The sequence below is a fragment of the Arvicola amphibius genome, chromosome 5, assembly GCF_903992535.2.
Source record: "Arvicola amphibius chromosome 5, mArvAmp1.2, whole genome shotgun sequence".
NCBI classification, from domain to species: domain Eukaryota; kingdom Metazoa; phylum Chordata; class Mammalia; order Rodentia; family Cricetidae; genus Arvicola; species Arvicola amphibius.
Genome location: NC_052051.1, coordinates 1,635,635 through 1,657,472, shown reverse-complemented (window position 1 = coordinate 1,657,472; position 21,838 = coordinate 1,635,635). Strand labels below are relative to the sequence as shown.

Below are 21,838 nucleotides of genomic sequence, written 5' to 3'. Positions count from 1 at the left end.
CCCCTTCCACGCATACAACCCTTACACGGGGCTAGGGATGGTTGTGTACACACAGGCAGCAGGCACAGACATTTTCATGTCTCATGCTTGTGTGCACACTGCCTGCCTGAGGTAGCTTTGCAGCTCAGGTGACAGAGGGCCCTGCAACCTGACTCCATCCTCCCAGACCTGGGGCAGGAGACCGAGTAGGCTAGTGATTGATCCTAATGTCTCCCACTGCCTGCTGCAGTACTGCGGCTATTGACCCAACTTCAGGGCCTGGCAATGTCCCCCTGCCAAGCTCGGAGTTATGGGTGGCTGGACCTGGCCTTGTGCTCCCCTTGTTCCCATGACTGCACAGTCTCTGGACCCACAGGAGCTAGGCGGTGAGAGACTGAGGACACCGTGCCTATTAGGAATAGGACACCAGCCTATGTCCTAGGCCCTGGAGCCCCCTGCAGAGATTGGGGCCACAGTGTCTCACCAGGGTTCACGTTTGCTGCTCCCAAAGTTCTGCCCAGGAAACCCTCGAGCCTTCCTCCTCCTTGCTTGGTCCCCAGGAGCAGGCATCAGGCAGTCCTCCTTACCTCCCACAGGTGAAGGCAGGCCAGCCTGCCTGTCCCTGCCTCCCGCCTCCCAGGCCTTCTGCTTCCTGCCTTCGGCCTCCGGGCTGCCTGCTCTGAAGTCTGAGCTGGGTCTCTGGCCCCCATGGTGAGCACCCCAACAACTCCAGCCCACCCAGCTCCTGGAAGGGCCCTGCCTGCTGTAAGCGTGTACTCACATGGCCACTTGGCCAGCCTTGGACCTCCAGGGGCCTCGGTCCTGAGTGATCCCCTCCTGGGAGAGATAGGAGCAAGCAGCATGAACTTGCAAGACAGAATTTTGACCAAACCCGCCTGACGGGTTTCCGATTCTCCCAGCCGGGAGCTGCTAGGAGGCAGGGACTGCCCAAAGCCGCTCAACTGGTCTGGCCATCTCAGAGAGAGTGGAAGAACCGGCTGGCCATGTGCATAGAGTTAGATTGTTTCCCCATAATCCCAACTGCCTGGGTGCCTTAGCTTGACCATCATGGGGAGCATCCTGTGGGGCCCTGGACAGGAGCGCTGGCTAGCCCAGGGGCTGTGTGGGCATTTATGAAGGGAGGGGAGATGCTGTTGGCCTTGCCACGTAGGGACTAGATGCTTAGGAGGCCACCATGCTATCTACATTCAGCTTGCCTTGGCTGACCTTCGGCAGGTCAGATTTCCGTGTCTAACCTTGGTTTCCTGGTCTGTGGCCAGGATGGCCGTGGGTAGGTGCAGTTCCCTTGTCCTGACTTGGTTTCTTCATCTGTGGCTTGTGGATAAAAAAACCCAGGTCCCGTGCCTCTGGAGACTACTATTCAGAGAGACTTCACTGGGTTGGGGCTTGTCTAGTGCCCACTATGCCCTTGCAGAGACAAACAGCTAGCTTCTACTTGTGGTAGAGGTGGGCAGGGGCTGAGCCTCAGGTCTGTGGATGTCCCAAGTGGGTGGACATCTCTGGGTTTCAGGCTGACTGCCCTAGCAGGTGGAATCCTGGGGTGACAAATAGGGCAGGGAGCTGGCTTCGTATGAGGTAGCCTGGCTCAGGGTGCTAGAGAGGCCAGGCACTGTAGTCATGCCATTTCCTCCCTAGATAGTGACATCATGGCTGCATTCATGCAGAAAACAGTGCCCTCTGAGGCCATGGATGCCCAAACTACTGTCTGATGTGGGATTCCCCTCTGTGTGCTGTTTTTTGTTTATTGATTAACAAAGAAACTGCTTTGGACCTATAGCAGGGCACAACAGAGGTGTGTGGGGGGAACTAAACTGAATGCTGGGAGAAAGAAGGTGGAGTCAGAGAGAATCCATGTAGGAATGTCAGAGACAGACACCAGATGGAACCTTGCCGGTAAACCACAGCCATGTGGTGATACACAGATTAATGGAGAAGGGCTAGTTCAGGATATAAGAGTTGGCTAAAAATATGCTTAAGCTATTGGCTAAGCAGTGATTCAAATGATATAGTTTTCTGTGTGATTATTTTGGGTCTGAGCAGCTGGGAACAAACAAGTGACCTCTCCTACTGCCCCCTTCTCTCTTGTTCACTTGCCCATCACCGTCCCCTACTTTAGTTTGTCTGGCTCTGCCCAGAGGCAGGGGGGGGGCTCCCCTATTTATGGGGTCACAGAAGGAAGGTAGTGAAGGTCCATTAGAGCAACCATGTTGACTAGGAGAGGAGGAAGTCCCGGGTCTTGAAGGATAGAAGACTTTCTGCTGCTGGCAGCTGGCCCTGGGTGTAGGGCAAGGATGAACTGTTTCTAGCCCCAGGATGACCTTCCTAGAAGGGGAAAGTTCTAGGCCACAGAGCACCATGGACTCCTTTTCCCTACCTCCTGGCTGGGCCTTTGTGAGACACATCTGCTCGCTCAGTGTGTTTGCATGTGCACCAAGAAGGGAGTGGGTGTGGTCCACATGGGCTCGGCTTGATGTCTGGAGAAAGGGGACTTGTGTGTATGTGATGGATGCTTTGCTCGCATTAGGCTAAGGTCTGAAGTGCCCCCAACTCATATGCTGACATTTTTGTTTGTTTGTTTGTTTTTTGAGACAGGGTTTCTCTGTGTAGATTTGGAGCCTGTCCTGGAACTCACTCTGAAGACCAGGCCGGCCTCAAACTCACAGAGACCCGCCTGCCATTGCCTCCCCAGTGCTGGGATTAAGGGTATGCACCACTATTGCCCAGCTTGGCATCAGCGCTCTTACAGAGAGATTAGAGAGCTCCAGCTCCCTCCAGATGAGACAGAGACAAGGTTGTTATTAGATCTTCCCTTGGACTTCCAGCTTCCAGGACTGTGAGAGGTACATTTTTGCTTCCTGTCAGCCCTAGCCTACGGCATCTTGTGTAGCAGCCTATGGCTAAGCCACATCCAGGATACAAGTATTGATGTCTGAAAGTGACTGGTGACAGTCCCTCAGCCTGTGCATGTCTGAAGGCTGTGTGTGCATGCCTGGCGACTATGTGTGCATGTCTGAAGGCTGTGTGTACATGCCTGGAGATTGTGTGTATAGGTCTGGGGACTGTGTATGCATATCTTAGAACTGTGTATGTGCATGCCTGGAGATTGTGTGTACATGTCTGGGGACTGTGTGTGTATGTCTGGGGACTGTGTATGCATGCCTGAAGGCTGTGTGTGCATGCCTGGAGACTGTGTGTATAAGTCTGGGAACTGTGTGTGCATGCCTGAAGGCTGTGTGTGCATGCCTGGAGATTGTGTGTATATGTCTGGGGACTGTGTATGCATATCTTTTTTTTTTTTTTTTGGTTTTTCGAGACAGGGTTTCTCTGTAGCTTTGGAGCCTATCCTGGAACTAGCTCTTGTAGACCAGGCTGGTCTCGAACTCACAGAAATCCGCCTGCCTCTGCCTCCCGAGTGCTGGTATTAAAGGCGTGCGCCACCACCGCCCGGCTCGCATATCTTAGAACTGTGTATGTGCATGCCTGGGAATGTGTGTATGTGTCTAAGGGGTTGCGTGTACACATCTGGTTGGTTCTCTGTGGGGAGGAAGAGTCACATACTCCACTGTTGGCCTCTGTGAACCCCCCCAGATCCTGAATTTCTGGTAAATAACTTGTAATGCTTGCAGCTGCTCTGAGCACGAGACCCTCAGGAGTTCCTGATGGCAGGGGAGTGGTTTCTGATGGGTTTGGCTGGGGTGTGGCTATCAGTTAAGGATCTCTATGTAAGCAGCTCTGGTACACAGTAAGGAGGGGCATTCCTGTCTCAAGGATGACATGTGTCTCTGTCTGTGAGTCTTTGTGTGTTTCAATCTCCAGTCCCTTGCCGGGTTCACGAACTGTATGGTAGCACATAGAGCGTAGACAGGTGTGGTGCGCTACACTCCACATCAGCAATGTAGGTTTATGTCTGGACCAGAGCTGGGGTTTGGACACTGCAATTCTTGTCCTGGTTCCTCTGTCCCCAGCTCCTGCCCCAGCCAGCTCACAATCTCCCTGGACCAGGGACCTGTCTGTGTAGTATGCTTCCTAGGCATCTCAGAAGGAGCCCTGGGTTGCAGTTAAAGGTTTGCCAAGGTCTACCTCAGTGGGTACTCAGCAGTGGAACCCTTCCTGCTTAGGGCTGGCTGAATGGACAGGGAAGGGGCACTGAGAACAGCGCTAATAACTGAGCAGAGAGGATGTTTTCTCAGAGGTCCATGCACACTGGCCCAGCAGCCCAGCAGCCCTGCAGCCCAGCAGCCCTGCAGCCCTGCAGCCCTGCAGCCCAGCAGCAGCCCTGCAAACCAGCAGCCCTGCAGCCCAGCAGCCCTGCAGCCCAGCAGCCCAGCAGCAGCCCTGCAAACCAGCAGCCCAGCAGCCCTGCAACCCAGCACCCCAGCAGCCCAGCAGCAGCCCTGCAAACCAGCAGCCCTGCAGCCCTGCAGCCCAGCAGCCCTGCAACCCAGCAGCCCTGCAGCCCAGCAGCCCTGCAACCCAGTAGCCCTGCAGCCCAGCAGCCCTGCAACCCAGCAGCCCTGCAGCCCAGCAGCCCCGCAACCCAGCAGCCCAGCAGCCCTGCAGCCCAGCAGCTGTATTCATAATCACCCCCAATTGAACTCTCCAGTGAGTAAACAGAGGGCCCAGCTCTGAGATGGAAAACTCCCTGGCAACCCAGAGGCAGGGCTCTGATGTCTACACCTCTGCTCCACGCGGGTAAGGGCAGCATAGGTAGTAGACACCAGGATTTCTCCACTGACAAGCAGCCCAAGGAGCCAGCTTCTTGGGCGACGATTCGTCAGAGTCTTGGTTGTGGTTGTGTGTGGGAGGACTCATTTGGGAACATTCATCCTGTACATTAAAGACCATTAGCTTAGTTTTAGGCAGCTCTGCCTCATATGGCTGATTTTTTTTTATGGTACTGAGGATAGAATTTAGGGCCTTATGCATACTGGTCTACCACTGAGCTACATTCCCAGCTCTTAAATATTTAAAAAAAAAATAGAAGGAGCTGGGAGTATATAGCTCAGTAGGTAGAGTGCTTGTATTCCATGAATAAAGCCCTGGGCTTGATGCCCAGCATGACATAAAATAAAGTATGGTGGTGCATGCCTCCATGAGTTTGAGGCCAGCCTGGGCTAAGTATGAAAGACTGTGTCTCAAAAGATTTTTTTTTTTTAAATTTGAGACAGGGTGTCACTATGTAGCTCAGGCTGGTCTTGAACTTTCTTTCCTCTACTGCCTGCCCCCCAAGCAGCTGGGGTTTTAAGTGCACTGCCAGGCCTAAGTTGGTCTTCTCTTCTCTCCTTCCTTCTTCTTCATTTTTTCTTCCCTCCCTCCTTCCTTCCCTCCCTCCCTCTCTCTCTCCCTCTGTCTCTCTGTCTCTCCTTCCTTCTTTCCTTTTTTCCTTCTTTCTCCCTCCCTCCCTCCTCCCTTCCTTATTCTGCCTCTCCTTCCTTCATTTTTTTTTTTTTTTTTTTTTTTTTTTTACAGTCCAGGTCTTTTATTTCTTTTTGTACATCAGGCCATGAATTCGTATGGAATGGGCTCCAGCAGCTCAGGCTCCTTCCCGTTAGTCCTCACAAAGTGTGCTTCTCTGGGTGGAGCAGGCTGGCGCTTCAGCTGAACCCAGGTGCCCTTCTCTTTGGCTTCCTTTTTCTTCTGGTCGTTCTCCTTCACCCGCTTCAGGAAGCTGTCTCTGCTCTTCGAGTGCTTGATGTGTTCAATCCGCACATTAATTCTCTTGGCAAGAATCTTGCCCTTAACTTACTTGTTTACAATGATGCCCACAGCATGCTGGGTGACATTGTAGACTCTTCCGGTTTTGCCATGGTAACATTTATGGGGCATTCCTTTTTGAACAGTGCCCATTCCCTTGATATCTACAATATCGCCCTTCTTGTAGATTCGCATGTACGTGGCCAAAGGAACAACTCCATGTTTCCTAAAGGGCCTAGAGAACATATAGCGAGTGCCCCTCCTCTTTCCCTTTGTGTTTGTCATTTTGGCGAGTTACTGAAAGATGGCTACCCTCCTTCCTTCATTTCTTTTTCTCCCTTCCTCTCTCTGATGTGGGATTCCCTTCTGTATATATGTTGCTTTTATTGGTTAATGAATAAAGAAGCTACTTTGGCTTATGATAGGACAGAATAGAGCTAGGTGGGAAAACTAAACTGAATGCTGGGAGAAAGGAGGCAGAGTCAGAGAGAAGCCATGTAGCCACTGCAGGAGACAGATGTCCTGCCAGAGCCTGCCAGAACTTTGCTGGTAAACCACAACCTCGTGGTGATGCTCAGATTAATGGAGATGGGCTAGTTTAGGATATAAGAGCTAGCTAAAAATACATGTAAGCTGTTGGCCAAACAGTATTGCAAATAATATAGTCTCTGTGTGATTGATTATTTCAGGTCTGGGCAGCTTCCAGTTACAGATGGGCCCCCAACGTGGGGCTGATTAAATCCACATAAAACCTGGGAGAGCTTGGAAAGAAATTCTAGACACAAAAGAACAGAGTTAAGTGCAGTTTCTTGGTAGCTATATTTTTTTCAGATAGGCTCTGTTTGTTGGCGGTAAGCAGGGACACTGTGGCCCCTTTAAGAGAGTTCTTCCTGATTCACCATTAGCAGCAAAACCTTCAGGTGATGGCTTCCTGGCTCATGTTGCCAGCACAAACTCTGGTTCTTTCAGGAGGCTGAGCACTTCAATGGGGCTTGTGAGCAGAGTACTACAACTTGCTTAACAACAACATAGACCTGCTGTGCCTGAAAATGGGGCTGTGAGCATGGCTCACAGAGCTGGCTCTGAACAGACCTCCACCATGTTGGACTGGGTGGTAAGGCAAAGCAGCCTTAGTCCTAGCCATGCTGCTTAGCATTTTAAGAAGCAATTTTGTTCAGAAAAAATTACAGATATGTAATAAAGACAGATTCAGATGGAAAAGACCTCTAAATGGATCACAGTGTTGGATAAATGTATGTAGGCTTGGGAGAGAGCAGAAAAAGAGTATAGAGAGTTATAAAAAGAAGTAAATCACTAAAAAATAAAACAAAGTCTTTAAAGAGACAGAGTACAGTCATATATTAAGGGAGTAAAGAAAAATAAGCCATGTAAAGATGGAACATACACAGAGAGTTTGGATGCTGCATATTATTTTCCTTGAATTTTTTGACTATGAAGGAGCTAACTACAAAGAGACATTTCATTGTACAGGCAGCTAAGCTAAACCAACATATATACTTTAAAGGTATCTTGACTTCAAAATTTGGGCCTAAGGATATGTTTCTTTGGAAAGAGGTTCTGCTTTTGTTTCCACAGAAGATGGGGGCCTGAGGCTTCCTTCCAGGCTAACATGGTTTGATTCAACAAGACATCCCGAGAGGTCTCTGTGAACCCTAGAAATGCTTCACCCAATAAACAACAGGAAGTAGTTTGGAGAGAACCAAATTCCCAAATAATGTTTATAAAATTTTATTTACATTTAAAGGGGGATATGCTATAGATATGAATACCTGGCATTGGTATGGATCTTGGTCTATTGACACAAATTTAAGGTCAATTTTGTTATATGTATATTTCTGCTCTTGATTAAAGAATTGTGTTTTTGCAGCTCATTTAAAAATATAATGTATAATTAAGAAATACAGGTTTATAGAAAGCCATCTATAATAATCAAGTTTGTAGTCATGCTAGTTAGATTTTCTACAAACTATAGCATAGCCCCCTCCTTCATTCCCCCTGTCTTCATTCCTTTTCTCCTTTCTTTCTTTTTTTTTGAGATGGGGCACTGCTATGTGGTCCAAGTCAGTCTCAATCTCCTAGAATCAACTGATCTTCCTCTCTCAGGCTCCTAAGCAGCCGTGACTGCAGGGCTTCACCACAATACCAGCCAATAAAATCGGGCTTTACAAATTCACCACAATACCAGCCAATAAAATCGGGCTTTACAAAAATTAGTAAAACTTAGGCTGAAGTAGCTCAGTTGGCAGAGTGCTTGCCTAGCATGCTGCAAGGTGGAGCCAGGCCTCGGGAGACAGCTTCTAATTTTATTGCTCTCATGCTACAGGCTTTTTTTCCCCCTAGACTTGCTCCACATTTCCATGGATTAAGTCTGCCTGGAGCTGCTAGTCTGGGATCCACCAGAGGCTGTGGAGATGCAGCAGATGGTGGGGGCAGGTCTGTAGCCTCTCAGAGGATAAAAAGTAGACACTTGTGTGAAAGCCTCGGAGCTGGTAGGTGTCCCACCACACCCCCACTTAACCATTTAAGGCTCAGCCCCTCTTTGGCACCACCCTTCAAGGCAAAGGCCATTTGATGTCCACCCACATCTGGCACACATTGGCTATATGGCTCATGAGGCCTCCAGCACCATGGCTGTCTTAGCCAGGATTTGTACTGTTGCATCAGAAACACCATGACCGAAAAGCAAGATGGGGAGGACAGGGTTATTTTGGCTTACACTTCCACAGCGCTGTTCCTTATAAAAGACAGGACAGGGACATGGAGGAGTGCTGCTTACTGGCTTGCATCCATCCCATGGATGCTTAGCTTGCTTTCTTATAGAACCCAGAACCACCAGCCCAGGTACCACTCACAATGGACTGGGCTCTCCCCCATCAATAACTAATTAAGAAAATGCCTTACGGCTGGGTCTTCTGGAGGCATTTTATCAATTAAGGCTCCCTCCTCTCAGATAACTCTGGTTTGTGTGTCAATTTGACCTAAGACTAGCCACCACGAATCCTTGTTCAGTTACCAACAGGAGCCCCGCCTTGCCTACACGAATCCACAACCCTCTCCTAGTGCCCAGGCTACTGGAAGTGCCACCAGCTCTTTCCCCCTTCCTGGGTGACCTTGAATGAAGTCTAAAGCCTTCAGCTCTAAAGTCCCAAGCTCGAAGATGGAGGTGATGCCAACACGAGGTAAGACTCTACAGAAAGCACTTTGGAAGAGGTCTGGTTCAGGAGGCCATGGTCTGGTCCTCACCGCCTTGGGACTGAAGTAGCTTCTCTTGCTGTTTGGGGAAAGTCGCTATGACCTGATGATGTGCCAGGGGTCCGGGTCTTTGGCACTAGAAAGGGTATGTAGGCACCTGTTACTCATTACTCCCTGTCCCCTTTCCACATTCCAGGCATGCTGGAGCCAGAGCTGGCCTCTGGAGACTCCGTGGTACCTCCTATCCACTGGAAGGGAGCGGAGTATGGACGGACATCCATCCACCTATGTTTCAGGGGACGACAAGGTCCTGGGGTACAATCTTGGACAGTGTTGGGGCAAACCCTCGGTCCTGGCAGAGCATGAGGTCTGGCTAGCCTGCATATGCCCGCTCCCCTCTTACCCATTTGTATACACTTCATGTGCATACATGTCCTTAGTCCCTGTGTGCTCACATCATGTACACAGCCTTGGTTAGTTTAAACTGTTAATACACAGTCAACTGAGAAGGGAGCCTCAGTCAAGAGATGGCTTGGATCAGATTAGCCTGTGAAGGACTGTCTTGATTGTTAATTGATGTAGGAAAACCCAGCTTATTGTAGGTGGCACAGTTAACTGGGAAGGCGGTTCTGGGCTGTGTAAATAAAGCTAGCACAAGCATGTGAACGAGACAGCAAGCAACAGCCTTCCGTGGTTTCTGCTTCAAGTTCTTGCCCTGACTTCCCTCAAGGATGGACTGTGATCTGGAGATGTAAACTAAGTAAGCCCTTTCTTCCCTCAATACAAAGGAAACGAGTATGTATCTACAGTTACCCATGTGCATATACACGTTTCCCTACCCCTGGGGAGGTGGTAAGAAGGGCTACTGGGGAAACAACAAGCCCCCCTCCAAGATCAGCGTCGCTGTATGTGAGCCTGACACTCACTATATTCCCTCTTTCTTTCTTTCTTTCTTTCTTTCTTTCTTTCTTTCTTTCTTTCTTTCTTCTTTTGTTCCTTCCTTCCTGTCTGTCTTTCCCTTCCTCCGTCCCTCCCCCCCTCCCTCCCTCCCTCCTTTCCTCCCTCCCTCCCTCCCTTCCTCCCTCCCTCCTTTCCTCCCTCCCTCCCTCCCTCCCTTCCTCCCTTCCTCCTTCCTTCCTTCCTGTCTTTCTCTTCCTTCCTTTCTTCCTCTTTCCTTCCTGTATGTCTTTCTCTTTCTTCCTGTCTGTCTTTCCCTCCCTCCCTCCCTCCCTTTCTCCCTTCCTTCTTCCTATCTGTCTTCTTCCTTCCTTCCTTCCTTCCTTCCTTCCTTCCTTCCTTCCTTCCTTCCTTCCTTGCTTTCTTCCTTTTAAATTAAAACATATGGACTGGAGAAATAGCTCAGCAGTTAAGAATAGAAGTTGCTCTTCCAGAGGAGGACCTGGCTGCAAGTCCCAGCACTCACATGGTGGCTCACAACCATCTGTAATTCCAGTCCCTTGCCCTGAGATTGCCAAGTACCCATGTGGTGTACAAACACACAGGCAGACAAAATAGCCATACACATTAAGAAGATAAATGTATAAATAATAAAACTTTATTATAAAAACTTGCAAATAAAAACATCTTTTCTTTTCAATTAATTTTTCGTGGTCCTGGGGATTAAACCCAGAACCCTGTACTTGTCATGTAAGCATTGAGGTACACCCCCAGGCCTTTTTTCATTTTAAGACAGAATCTTGTTAAGTTGCCCAAGGTGGCCTCGTTTATTTAATTTGGTTTTTGTTTTTGGTGGTGTTGGGGTAGACTGTAGAGACTCACACATGTTAAGCAAGTGCACTACTACTGAGTCAAGTCTCTAGGCCCAGCCTTGGATTTTGTCTGTAGGCCAAGCAGGCCTCGAACTTGGTGTCCTTCTGCCTCAGTCCGGCTACCTCTCCTATCAGTTACAGTTAAGAACTAAACCCTTGAGATGTTCTATTAAATGGGTCCTCCAGAGATCCTGTGCTCTTGTCTTCATCTCAGCAAGAAGCTGGCTGGGAGAGTACAGGGATGCGGGGCTCAGATCTCGTAAGACTTGGAGGGCTCCGTGGCTTTCCTAGAAGGTAAGCTGGGTGGCCTGTGGGTCTTCAGGGATACAGGCCGTTTCATGAGCACCATGGTTATGGGTGGGGAAGCCCTGAGTACACAGATAGGAAAATCTCCATTCTCCAGGCTGAGAGAGGTATGGCCCATCTCCTCTTCACCTAGCTAAGCCTCAGAGCCCAGGCTTGAAGTTGCAGATGAGATTATTGAGGCAGGCATCATGGGAGGCCTTGGCGAGGGCATTTGTAGGGCACCCTCTGTCCTGCAGGACCTGTGGGTGTCGGCCAAAGAGACTGTAGTCATAGGATCCCACTGAGCATTCTCATTGCTAACTTTTTACAGCCTACTAAGATCTGTGCTGTGTACGGACTGGGGCAGGGGTGGGGTGCCCTCTGCCGACTGCCCACTGTGTGAAGGCTGGAGGTAAGGAATGGGGTGCTATGGCTGAGTGCCTACTGTGTGCAGTTCAGGAAGGTACCATGTGGTTCTCCTTCTTTAGGAACTCCTACAAAAAATAGTTGGCCATTCTGGCCACACCAGCTGTGGACGTGCATGGGGAGAAAAAATGAATATTGGTTGTGGCAGCTTGAGGGTGTCTTTGGTGTAGCATGGGGCAGATGATACTTAATCAAAATAAGCCAGAGAACGAACGAACACACACACACACACACACACACACACATCAGGAGATGGTGTAGGAGAAAGGAGGGGAGCTGCAAGGCTGGAGAGTGTGCGGTGAGGAATTAGATGGTGTTGGAACTAGAGAAAGCAGGGAGAGGAGGGAGAGAAAGGTGACTCCTTCCCAAACCACTGTTCCTCTGCTCTGTTGGGTCAATGTCAAACTTCCTCCTCCTGCTCCTTCTCTTTCTCGCTCTGTCCCTACCTCCTCCTGTTCTTATTCTTCCCATCCCCTCTTGTGCTAGGGATGGAACCCAGGGCATCACGCACGCAAGGCAATCTCACTACCCACTGAGCTGTATTCCCAGTTACTCAGAAGCTGTCGATGTCCTACAAGGTTTTATGTCTGACTCTGAGCCCTGAATGGCTGCAGACGTGAGCTTGTGCCTTCACATCCAGGAGACTTCTGATAGTCAGAATCAGCATGTAGGAAGTCCAGTGTGACCCCCAGTTCACTTATCTGTGGCACAGGGCTGTTGTGAGGCCTGGGGGTCTCACGTTGGCATCCTTCACCTATGCATCCAGTTGGCACGGGAGTTGGTCAGAGTGGACAGGTGGTCTGAGCTTTGGAGGATATGGTGACCCCTGAGCCCAGCAAGCCTTCTCTGGGTGACAGCAAGGCTATCCCTGAAGCTCCCATGGCCCCCAACCCTGCTTCCTGAGCCAGTTGGGGGCAAAAAGCCCAGCCCAGAGGTGAGGCGGCCCTGGGCTTTTATCCCTGAGCAGGGAGGGCTGGAGATAAGGCTTCAAAGACAGCTGCCTGTGAGCACACCTTTAAAGCTGCCCAGCCACTGCTGTTTGTGTTACTGGACTAATAGATAAGGGGTGGGTGGGTGGCCGGTACCAAGCCAGTCTAGCCCTGCAGCCCCAGCCCCCAGATAAATGTGTCACCTATTAATATGGCCCCAGAGGGGTCCTGCAGAGCAGGGCTTCTTTAGAATATGAAATTTCGGGCCCCTGTCTCTACCTTCCTGTGGACAGGCTTCTGTGGGGGGAGGGGGAGGAGAAGGGACCTTTCTGGCAGCTGGCTATGTACCTAACATGGAGCGCGCAGCACCGGGGAAGCAACTAGAGGGGAGAGGCACCCCTCATTTGCCCCCCACATGACCTCTGTGTTAGCACACTGTCTTTATAGTTCCTTTTGATAACACAGACATTGCAAAGATGACCCACTTGGCCAACACTGAATAAGGCCAAAGTCTCCTTTTATTGTCCCTCTTGTCCCCTCCCCAGGTTCCCTCTGCTGGGGATGAGCCTGCTTCCTTCCAGGTCCTCCTCTGGTTAGCATTATAGCCACCCTAGCATGAACAACTCAGAGATGCTTCCTTTGGCCTTGCCACCAATCTACACAACCATGGTGTCTATCTGATTCCTCACCCAGAGGAAAACCCTAGGTTTATTTGCTTTTCCCTTGACGGTCACTAGACTTCTTACGTTAGTGGATTTGCCTGCTCTGGGCATTTCCTCTAAATAGCCTGGTCTCTCTCTACACACAGTGGGGCTACCCTCCTTCTCAGGGTTAAAGGCACTGCAAACATTCTGACTCCGTTATCAGTTGTGGTTGTTGTCAAAAGGGCTGTTATGGCCAGGTATTCGGGAGGCAGAAGCAGGTAGATCTCTATGTATTAGAGGCCAGCCTAGTCTACATAGAGCATTGAAGGCCAGCCAGGGTAACAAAGTAAGGTCTTGTCCCAAAAGACCAAAAAAAGGCTTTCATGGACCTCAGGGGACAACTGTACAGCTCAGGCTGTCCTTGTCTTGCCTCTGCATCCCAGGGCTTAAGTGGCAGATACGTGCTTGACTTCTGTGCACTGTGTGAATATATGTCACTGTGATTGGTTTAATAAATAAGCTGACTGGCCAATAGCTGAACAGGATAAAGTTAGGTGGGAGACCCAAACTGAGAATGATGGAAAGAGGAAGGGCAGAGTCAGAGGAGTCATCAGACACACAAAATGGGATAGAGGTAAAAGCCACAAGCCTCAAGGCAGCACATAGATTAATAGGAACAGGTTAAGTTGTAAGAACTAGTTAGTAATAAGCCTGAGCTATTGGCCGAGCATTTACAATTACTATAAGCTTCCATGTGATCATTTGAAAATGGCTGTTGGGACGGGAACACACTGCCCTACATTGACTCAGGCATTAAATTCAGGATTTCCCATATGCTAGGAGAGTGCTCTATTACTGAGCTGTGTACCCAGACCTAAGGATCTTTTTACAAATATATTGATTTTTATTATTTTTAAAAATTATATGTAGCCGGGCGGTGGTGGCGCACGCCTTTAATCCCAGGACTCGGGAGGCAGAGGCAGGCGGATCTCTGAGTTCGAGGCCAGCCTGGTCTACAAGAGCTAGTTCCAGGACAGGCTCTAGAAACTACAGGGAAACCCTGTCTCGAAAAACCAAAAAAAAAAAAATAAATAAAAAATTATATGTATGTGTACATTTGTGTGTGGGTTTGTATATTCGAGTGTAGGTACCCTGTGAGGGCAGAGGTGTCTTGTTCTCCTGCAGCTGGATTTACAAGTAGTTGTGAACATGTCTGGCATGGTGCTGGGAACTGAACTCAAGTCCTTTGCAAGAACAATATCTGTTCTCAACTACTGTCTCTTAGCATTGGGGTATCTCCCCAGGCCTGAGGGTCTTCAGAGGTTCCTCAGGTGGCTGGATTTTATGGCTGAGAACCATCAACAGTTTTCTGTGGTCTACAGACCCTTGCCTGGAGTAGCAGGGTCATTTCTGCCTGTGAACCCACAATTATCTAAAAAAGCATCCAATTGAAGTAAAAGTTTGAGTATAAACCTGTAACCCATTACTCAGTGAGTAGAGGCAGGAGGATAAGGAATTTAAGGCCGGTCTCAGATACACAGTAAAGTTTGAGCCTGCCCAGTCTGGGCTGCATGACATTGTGTTTCAAAAATCAAAAACCGAATAAAAAGAAGTAAAAATGTTTAAATGGCGGGTATTTTTTTTTTTCTTGGTTGCTAAGGTTTTGGAATCCCAAGGTTTTTTTTTTTTTTTTTTTTTTTTTTTGGTTTTTCGAGACAGGGTTTCTCTGCAGCTTTGGAGCCTGTCCTGGAACTAGCTCTTGTAGACCAGGCTGGTCTCGAACTCACAGAGATCCGCCTGCCTCTGCCTCCCGAGAGCTGGGATTAAAGGCGTGCGCCACCACCACCCGGCTTTTGTTTTGTTTTGTTTTCAAGACAGAGTTTCTCTGTGTAGCCCTGGCTGTCCTGGAACTCACTCTCTAGACCAGGATGATTTCAAACTCAAAGATCTGCCTGCTTCTGCCTCCTAAGTGCTGGGATTAAAGGAGTGCGCCACTACGCCTGGCTAGGAATCTCAACTCTGGAGAGACCAGTGTGTGCAGACTGACCCCTGCTCTTCTCATTCTTGCCCTCCTGCTGGAGGTCCTGTTCCCTGGGGCAAAACCATAGCTGCTCTGGTCACACTTGGCCTCTGTAGTTCCAGCTGCTAGCAAGGCAGTAGAGGGAGCTGCTCCTGGACTGTGTGGGGTCACTGGAAGAGCGTCCTGGTGTCCTGGCGGTAGGCAGAATCCTTCCTTCGTCCCTGACCAGTTGGGGCCAGGTCAGCTGCCTGTTATCTAACAGAGGGGAAGGGGGCTGAAGGAGGCCACTGACAGGTAATGGCAGTCCTCTGGGCAGTTCTGGATCTCGTTGGGGACTCAACTCTGGGAAACAAGGACTTGTTTTTCTGCTCATTTGTCCCCTGGCCTGGGGCTGTGATGGCAGGGCTCCCAGGCTCGTGTGTCTGCCTAGAGTGGCCTCAGCTTCCTGGAGTTGGAGGAACTTAACGAGCTTGTGATGGGAACCGTAAATGGCTGTCGGTCAGGATAACTTGATCTGTGACTCTAGCGGAGGGCAGACAGAGGGGACAAGGAGGTGTCGGTGAAGAGAGAGCAGATCCTCGGACTGGGCAGCAGTCACAGATAGTAAAACTGCATCGCCCTGCCATGCGTGCAGAGACCGCGTCAGACCCAGATGTTGTAACCAAGGCTGTGAGGCCAGGGTCTGGTGTCAGCAGGCTGCAGTCCAGGCACCAGGGATCCCGCGCACATCATAAAGATACATTAATGGTCTGCGTGTCTTTAGAGGAATACTAATGTTGTTTTATGAGAAACAAGAGTTGAAAATATTAAAGTCAGAATTTTATGGCCTAAAAGCAATTAAACAATGAAGATATGGGAAGAGAGAAGATGCCTCTGCCCCTGGGTCTCAGCGCCCTGGATGGGATGTTGGGTGTGGCTCCCCTCTGATGACCCTCTTTGTGAACTCAGACTCAGCAGGAAAGCAGAGGCATGGAAAGGCATGGGTGCATCATGACAATGGGGCTGGGTGGGTAATCACCAGAATGCCCTTGGGTATCAGTGTACATCACAGGACCAGAGCCCCTTAACAGCCTGGCTGTCCGGGTTCAGAATGGAGACTGGGTTCCTCTTTCCAATGGGGAATTCTATCTGCCATGTGCTATCTAAGGATTAGCTTGAGTGACCTGCTAAAAAGGAGAAAATTCATCATGGGAAGCACTACGGTATGAGCAGAGTCCTGGCAAAGAAATGTATCCAGAACTTTGCCATGGGGGTCTGTCCATAGGACTCGGTGACCCGCTCCATGAGGGAGGGGTCTTCCTGCCCTGGGAACTGCTGACAACCGGTGCTGGAGCTTCATGCCTTTGTTCTATGTGGAACTACACATAAACATAGAATCACCTGGAGCAAGGTGAATCCCATGAGGTCTGTCCTCAGCTTCCTCTGGGCCCGAGGTGAGATGAGGAGCCCAGGGATGCGGGCACATCAGGGTTAGGCACTGCCGAAGCCTGAGAGTCACTTGATTATGCGTTTTGTGTATATAGGTGTTTTGTCTGCTCTATGTCACACACCAGAAGACAGCATCGGGTTTCATGAGTCTACCTACATACGGGTACTGGGAATTGAACTCAGGACTTCAAGCAGAAAAACCAGTGCTTTGAATTGCTGAGTCATCTCTCCAACCCTATAAGTCACTTGAAAGTGAACAATTAAATGACATTTAGTGCATTCTCCAGTTTCAACACCACTTCTACACAACTCCACCATACCAAAGAGAGACTGGGGAACCCTTTAAAAGCTGCTCTTCGCTCCCTCCTACACCCAGTTCACCTAGCTGGGCACTTTCTGTAACTGGAATTGTATAATGTGCAGTATTGGGGTTTGGCTTTTTTCCCCAGGAACAATGTTCCGGGGGTCAACTCCTCTGCTGTGTGGAGAAGTGCTGTTTCTGTCTACCCCTCCCTCCAAGGGTGTGGGGAGCATCTGTACTTTGGCTGGTGTGGGCATTGGATACTGGGGGGCATCTCCACTTTGGCTGGTGTGAGCATTGGATACTGGGAGCATCTCCACTTTGACAGGTGTGGGTATTGGGTACTGGGGAGCATTTGTATTTTGGCTGGTGTGAGCATTGGGTACTGGGGAGCCCCTCCACTTTGGCTGCTGTGAGCATTGGGTATTGGGGAGCATCTCCACGTTGGCTGGTATGAGTACTGGGTACTGGGGAGCACCTCCACATTGGCTGGTATGAGTACTGGGTACTAGGGAGCATCTGTACTTTGACTGGAGTGAACAGTAGGGAAAAGGGTTGCTTGGTTGTCTGTTTTCAGCTCTTCTGGTGTTTCATGTGGGATTTCAGATGTTGCTCCCTCTTCCTAAGAGCTCTTGTTGATTAATAATAATCCTTGCCTGGACACAGGTATGGTGTTAATGACTTAGGGAATGTCATACCTGGTCCAGAGTCATCAGGAGGAAGTGTTGGAGAGGCGTGTGCCCTCTTTTTCCTCTCCCCAGATGTGACCATTGCACAGCTAATCCGCTCTTTTTGGACAGTTTGTAGAAAACCACACCCTCTGCAGCTTCTTCTTCCTGACTTCTGATCAGGATGCTGTGGGATGTTGTTTCTGTTTATGGCTGAATAGTATTTCCTCTCGTGGCTGAGCCATCACTTGTCTGCTTGGCTGTCCATGAATCCCTGTGTGAATGAGCCAGAGCGCATCACCTGAGTGATAGTGGATGTACACGGTGTTACCTTCAGGTCATTATGAGTGGAGTTTGCATAGACGTCTGTGCATAGGGCTTTTGTGGGCATTTCCTTTAGAGGGCAAATCTACAGTTACAGGCAGGCTGACTCTTGGCAGTGATGTCTTTGATGAGAGTGCTGACTGCCCTTTTGCTGTCTTGATACTTTGTGTCAGCTCTTGTCTCTCCTGACAGTGTTTGTTCCCATTTAAAGGCCAGAAAATTGACTCAGAGAGGTGAAGAGAACTGTTTGAGACTTCACAACAGTCAAGCAACACCAGTCCTCAGTGTCGGGACCTGTGTCTATGCTGGCAATTGTGCCCTGGAATCTGCCCTGTCCACCACTGCCTCCTACCACACTAGTGCCCCCTGCTGCCTGACTCTGTGTCTTGTGTAACACAAATTCTAATTGATCTTAATAATAAAAACCAGGAATCAGATATAGGGGTTAATGATGAAATATAAAAGAAGCAGAACAGTCAGCAACTAGCGAGTTCTTTTTTTTAAAATATTTATTTATTTATTATGTAAACATTATTCTGTTTGCTTGTATGCCTGCAGGCCAGAAGAGGGCACCAGACCCCATTACAGATGGTTATGAGCCACCATGTGGTTGCTGGGAATTGAACTCAGGACCTTTGGAAGAGCAGGCAATGCTCTTAACTACTGAGCCATCTCTCCAGCCTAGCTAGAGAGTTCTTACCTCTACCAACACTCATACCAAATGGGCAAGCCTGTTCTCAGACTGAATCCTCAGACTCAGACTGCTTGCTCAGACTGCATGAGCTCCTGTCTTCTCCCACCTTAAATTCTTCTCTCTGCCCAGCCACATCACCCCTGTCTCCACTTCCCTAGTTGTGCTGAGATTAAAGGCGTGGGCTCCCAAGTGCTGGGATCACCTTTGTGTGAGCTCCGTTTCTCTTTCAGACAGATTTCAAGTAGCCCGGGGTGGCCTTGAACTAACAGAGCTTGTCTGCTTCTGTCTCCTGAGTCCTGGGATTAAGGTGTGTGCCACCACTGCCTGGCCTCTAGTGACTTAGCTCTGCACTCTGATCTTCAGGCAGGCTTTATTTGTTAAAACACAGTCACTATAGTCTTGCCCTCACCCTGGTGTTTCTGCGCTTTCTTCTCTCCGGGGCCCTTACACGTGCTGGCCCCCTGCCATCTGCTGGCCACTCTTCCTCACTCTTTGGGGACAGCACACTTGGCCAATGTGTCCCTTTGGCATTTATGCAGAAAAACTCATTTGAGGTGACAGCAAGGGTCAGTGTAAGGACGGATAGGCCAGATCCCATGCCCACCTAATTGTCCCTGAGGTCTTCCTTGGGGCCCATCCTGTGACGTGGAGCACAGCATAGAACTCTTGCCCGCAGCACTTCCTGTAGGACAGGCAGGAAAGCTAAGTGCCCACTTCAAACAGAGGCTGTCAGTGGTACTTCCAAAGGGCTCTTTAAAGCCCAGAGGAACTAGACCTTGACTGAGCGCAGCAAAATGTTGAAAACCATGAAACTTTGGTTCCCCCAGGGAGTGAGGGGACTTTCCACAGCCTTGGGCCAGGCTCTGGAGGTTTTGCAGGACCTAGAATGTTCCCTGGTCTCAGCATCTGCTCCCAGAGCTGGGGAACCTGGGCATACTCCAGGCTACAGCCCCTCCCCGGGCACAGCCATGCTGGGCTTGGCCTGTGTGGTCTGCAGCATCTATGCTTCTTTCCCAACACGCACTGTTACATAAACGATGATAACACTTCATAAACATTTTTCTAACATGCGGAATGTTTGACATGATTTCAGCTATTTCAGAACTAATAAACAATTGTCAATGTCATGGCGGATAGGGAGCAGCAGCCGCGCTTATGGAAGATCAAAGGCTGGAGCAAGAGCTCTTAGGAGAGACAGGGGACAGGAAAGAAGGCCCTCTCCTGCCTGTCCTGGTGCGCAAGGCCATCAGGGTGAGCTCTGGGCCTCTGGGGGAGTCTTGGCCAGCCCTGGCTGTACACTTTCCAGAGCTGCTCAGAGGACAGGCAGGAGGGAGATATTGTTCAGGCCCTGTGGTGGTCATGTCTGTGCCAGCCCAGTGAAGGGCATCCAGGGTGCAGGCTGGGGTGTGTAAGTGCCAGTGAGCTGCTGGGTGTCTGGCCAGTTGCCCGGTCTTAGAGCCCACAACCAGCATCAGAGTGCTGGCAGCCAAGCCTCTGCATGCTGTGTGCTGTGACATCCTTTTTAAATAACATGCACGTTTCCTGGAGAGGGATGAGGCCCAGGCTGTGCCCGAGGCACCTTCTTATGGGCTGCTGGGCTCCTGAGCCAGGGCTGCCTATTAGGAGTCTTCCGGTGGTCACATAGTATCACTGGCAGGGCTGGAAGGTGTCATCCTGTCCTGGCGAGGCATAGACATGGATGAGTGGGGAGTGACAGGACACTTGAAACAGAGGATCTGCTTAGGGAGGCTCCTTTACCCTGGGGTGGACTCTGAGACACGAGCAGGGAGGGGCACGGGGAGCTAAAAGAGAGGCACGGAGGACTGTTGGTGCTTCTGGTGGTGCCACAGTGGCTAGGTCATATGGGACAGTTTGGAGCTAGGGTGGAGACTCAGTGAGGGTCACTTCCTCTCTCCTGGGGTGGTGTTGGGGTTTCCATCTGCAGATGAACCAAGGGCTTCAGAAGGAAAGTGACCCCTCCTCACTTCCCTACTTCATCTCAGAGACGGTTACATGTACGGACTGAACACTGACTGTTTACCTGGCACGTGATGCTGATAACGAGACCCTCAGCTTGTGTGGGCCCTCTGGGTTTTCTGCTGTGGTAGCAATTGATTTTCCTCTTATAGAGGAAGATACTGAGGGTCTGAGAGTTTCTGGGCTCTGTCGGAAACATTTGGAATAATGGGGCCTCTGGCCAGTGGTAAGGCCTAGACAGGCACTAAAGACCAGCAGCATACAGTGTGTTGGTCACTTGTTCTCCAAAGGAAGGGAGGGAGGGAGGGGTGAGGGAAGGGTGAAGATAGGGAGGATTCCTGGCTACTGTGCCCCTGGGCTATGGTTCTGGCTGGAGGCCCCTCTGAGAAGCTAGGTTGTGTGTCCAAAGCTGGTCCTAGTTGTTCATATTTAGAACCATATGCTTCTTCAGATGGGCACCAGTTGTGCTCCAAGCACATGCTGTGGTCTCTGGGTCTTCAGGCATCACTGGTCACCCCAACAAGGAGCCCGTCTCCTTGGGGTTTCTTGCCTCTCTGAAGTCCATTCAAATACAGTAGCAGTAGGCCCTGAGGGAGGTCAGATCCCTTCCCTCTCCCAAATCCTTTGTGGTTCCCACTTGCCTGGGAGAAAAAAGTCCATGTCTTCTGGACACCAGTGACCCCTCAGTGCAAGCCTCTCACTTTTCTGTTTTTTTTGTTTTTTTAAGATTTACTTATTTATTACATATACAGTGTTCTGCCTGCCTGCATCCCTGCAGGCCAGAAGAGGGCACCAGATCTCATTATAGATGGTTGTGAGCCACCATGTGGTTGTTGGGAATTGAACTCAGGACCTCTGGAGGAGTAGCTAGTGCTCTTAACCTCTGAGCCATCTCTCCAGCCCCTATCATTTCTCTGTTTTTGTTTTTTTGTTTGTTTTTTTGTTTTTCAGGACAGGGTTTCTCTGTGGCTTTAGAGCCTGTCCTGGAACTAGCACTTGTAGACCAGGTTGGCCTTGAACTCACAGAGACCCGCCTGTCTCTGCCTCCCGAGTGCTGGGATTAAAGGCGTGCGCCACCACCGCCCAGCTCTGTCTTCTCTGTCTTACCCTCTCCCTTGCTGTCATTTGTTTCTCCAGTTCTGCTGCTCTCGTTCCATCTTGCACCTTTAAAGGGCTTTCTGTTCTAAGCCCATGATACGCACTTCAGCATAGCAGGGGCACCTAGTGTCTAGGATGTGACTGGCAGGCACCCAAGACATGTGAAAGTCCTCACCCCTGGCATCCAAGAATGTGACTTTATTTGAAAGCAGGGCCTTTGCAGCTGGAATCAAGGTAAGGTGGAGTCATCATGGGGCCTAATCCAATGGGAGTGTGCCCATGCTGGAGGTTCCGCTGTAGTGACGGCGGTGGGTACAGCAATGCTACGCCATATATCTATGAACTAGAAGAAGCAGGATGACCCTCCT

General features: G+C 49.9%; 1 protein-coding gene and 1 pseudogene across 1 annotated transcript; one reads left to right on the top strand and one right to left on the bottom strand.

Moving 5' to 3' along the window:
- Nucleotides 1-2,705: 2,705 nt before the first annotated feature.
- LOC121677184 (predicted GPI-anchored protein 58) lies at nt 2,706-4,580 on the top strand. Its single transcript, XM_042055074.1, has 2 exons — nt 2,706-2,833; nt 4,256-4,580. Exons 1-2 carry the CDS (start codon nt 2,706-2,708, stop codon nt 4,578-4,580), a joined length of 453 nt encoding a protein of 150 aa, XP_041911008.1.
- An 883-nt stretch (nt 4,581-5,463) lies between these two features.
- LOC119815410 lies at nt 5,464-6,001 on the bottom strand (annotated as a pseudogene).
- Nucleotides 6,002-21,838: the final 15,837 nt, after the last annotated feature.

Coding starts and splice junctions, on each gene's coding strand:
- LOC121677184 (XM_042055074.1), top strand. CDS start 2,706: ATGCACCACTATTGCCCAGCTTGGCATCAGCGCTCTTACAGAGAGATT. Junction 2,834..4,255: donor GACTTCCAGCTTCCAGGACT/GTGAGAGGTACA, acceptor GCAGCCCTGCAG/CCCTGCAGCCCAGCAGCAGC.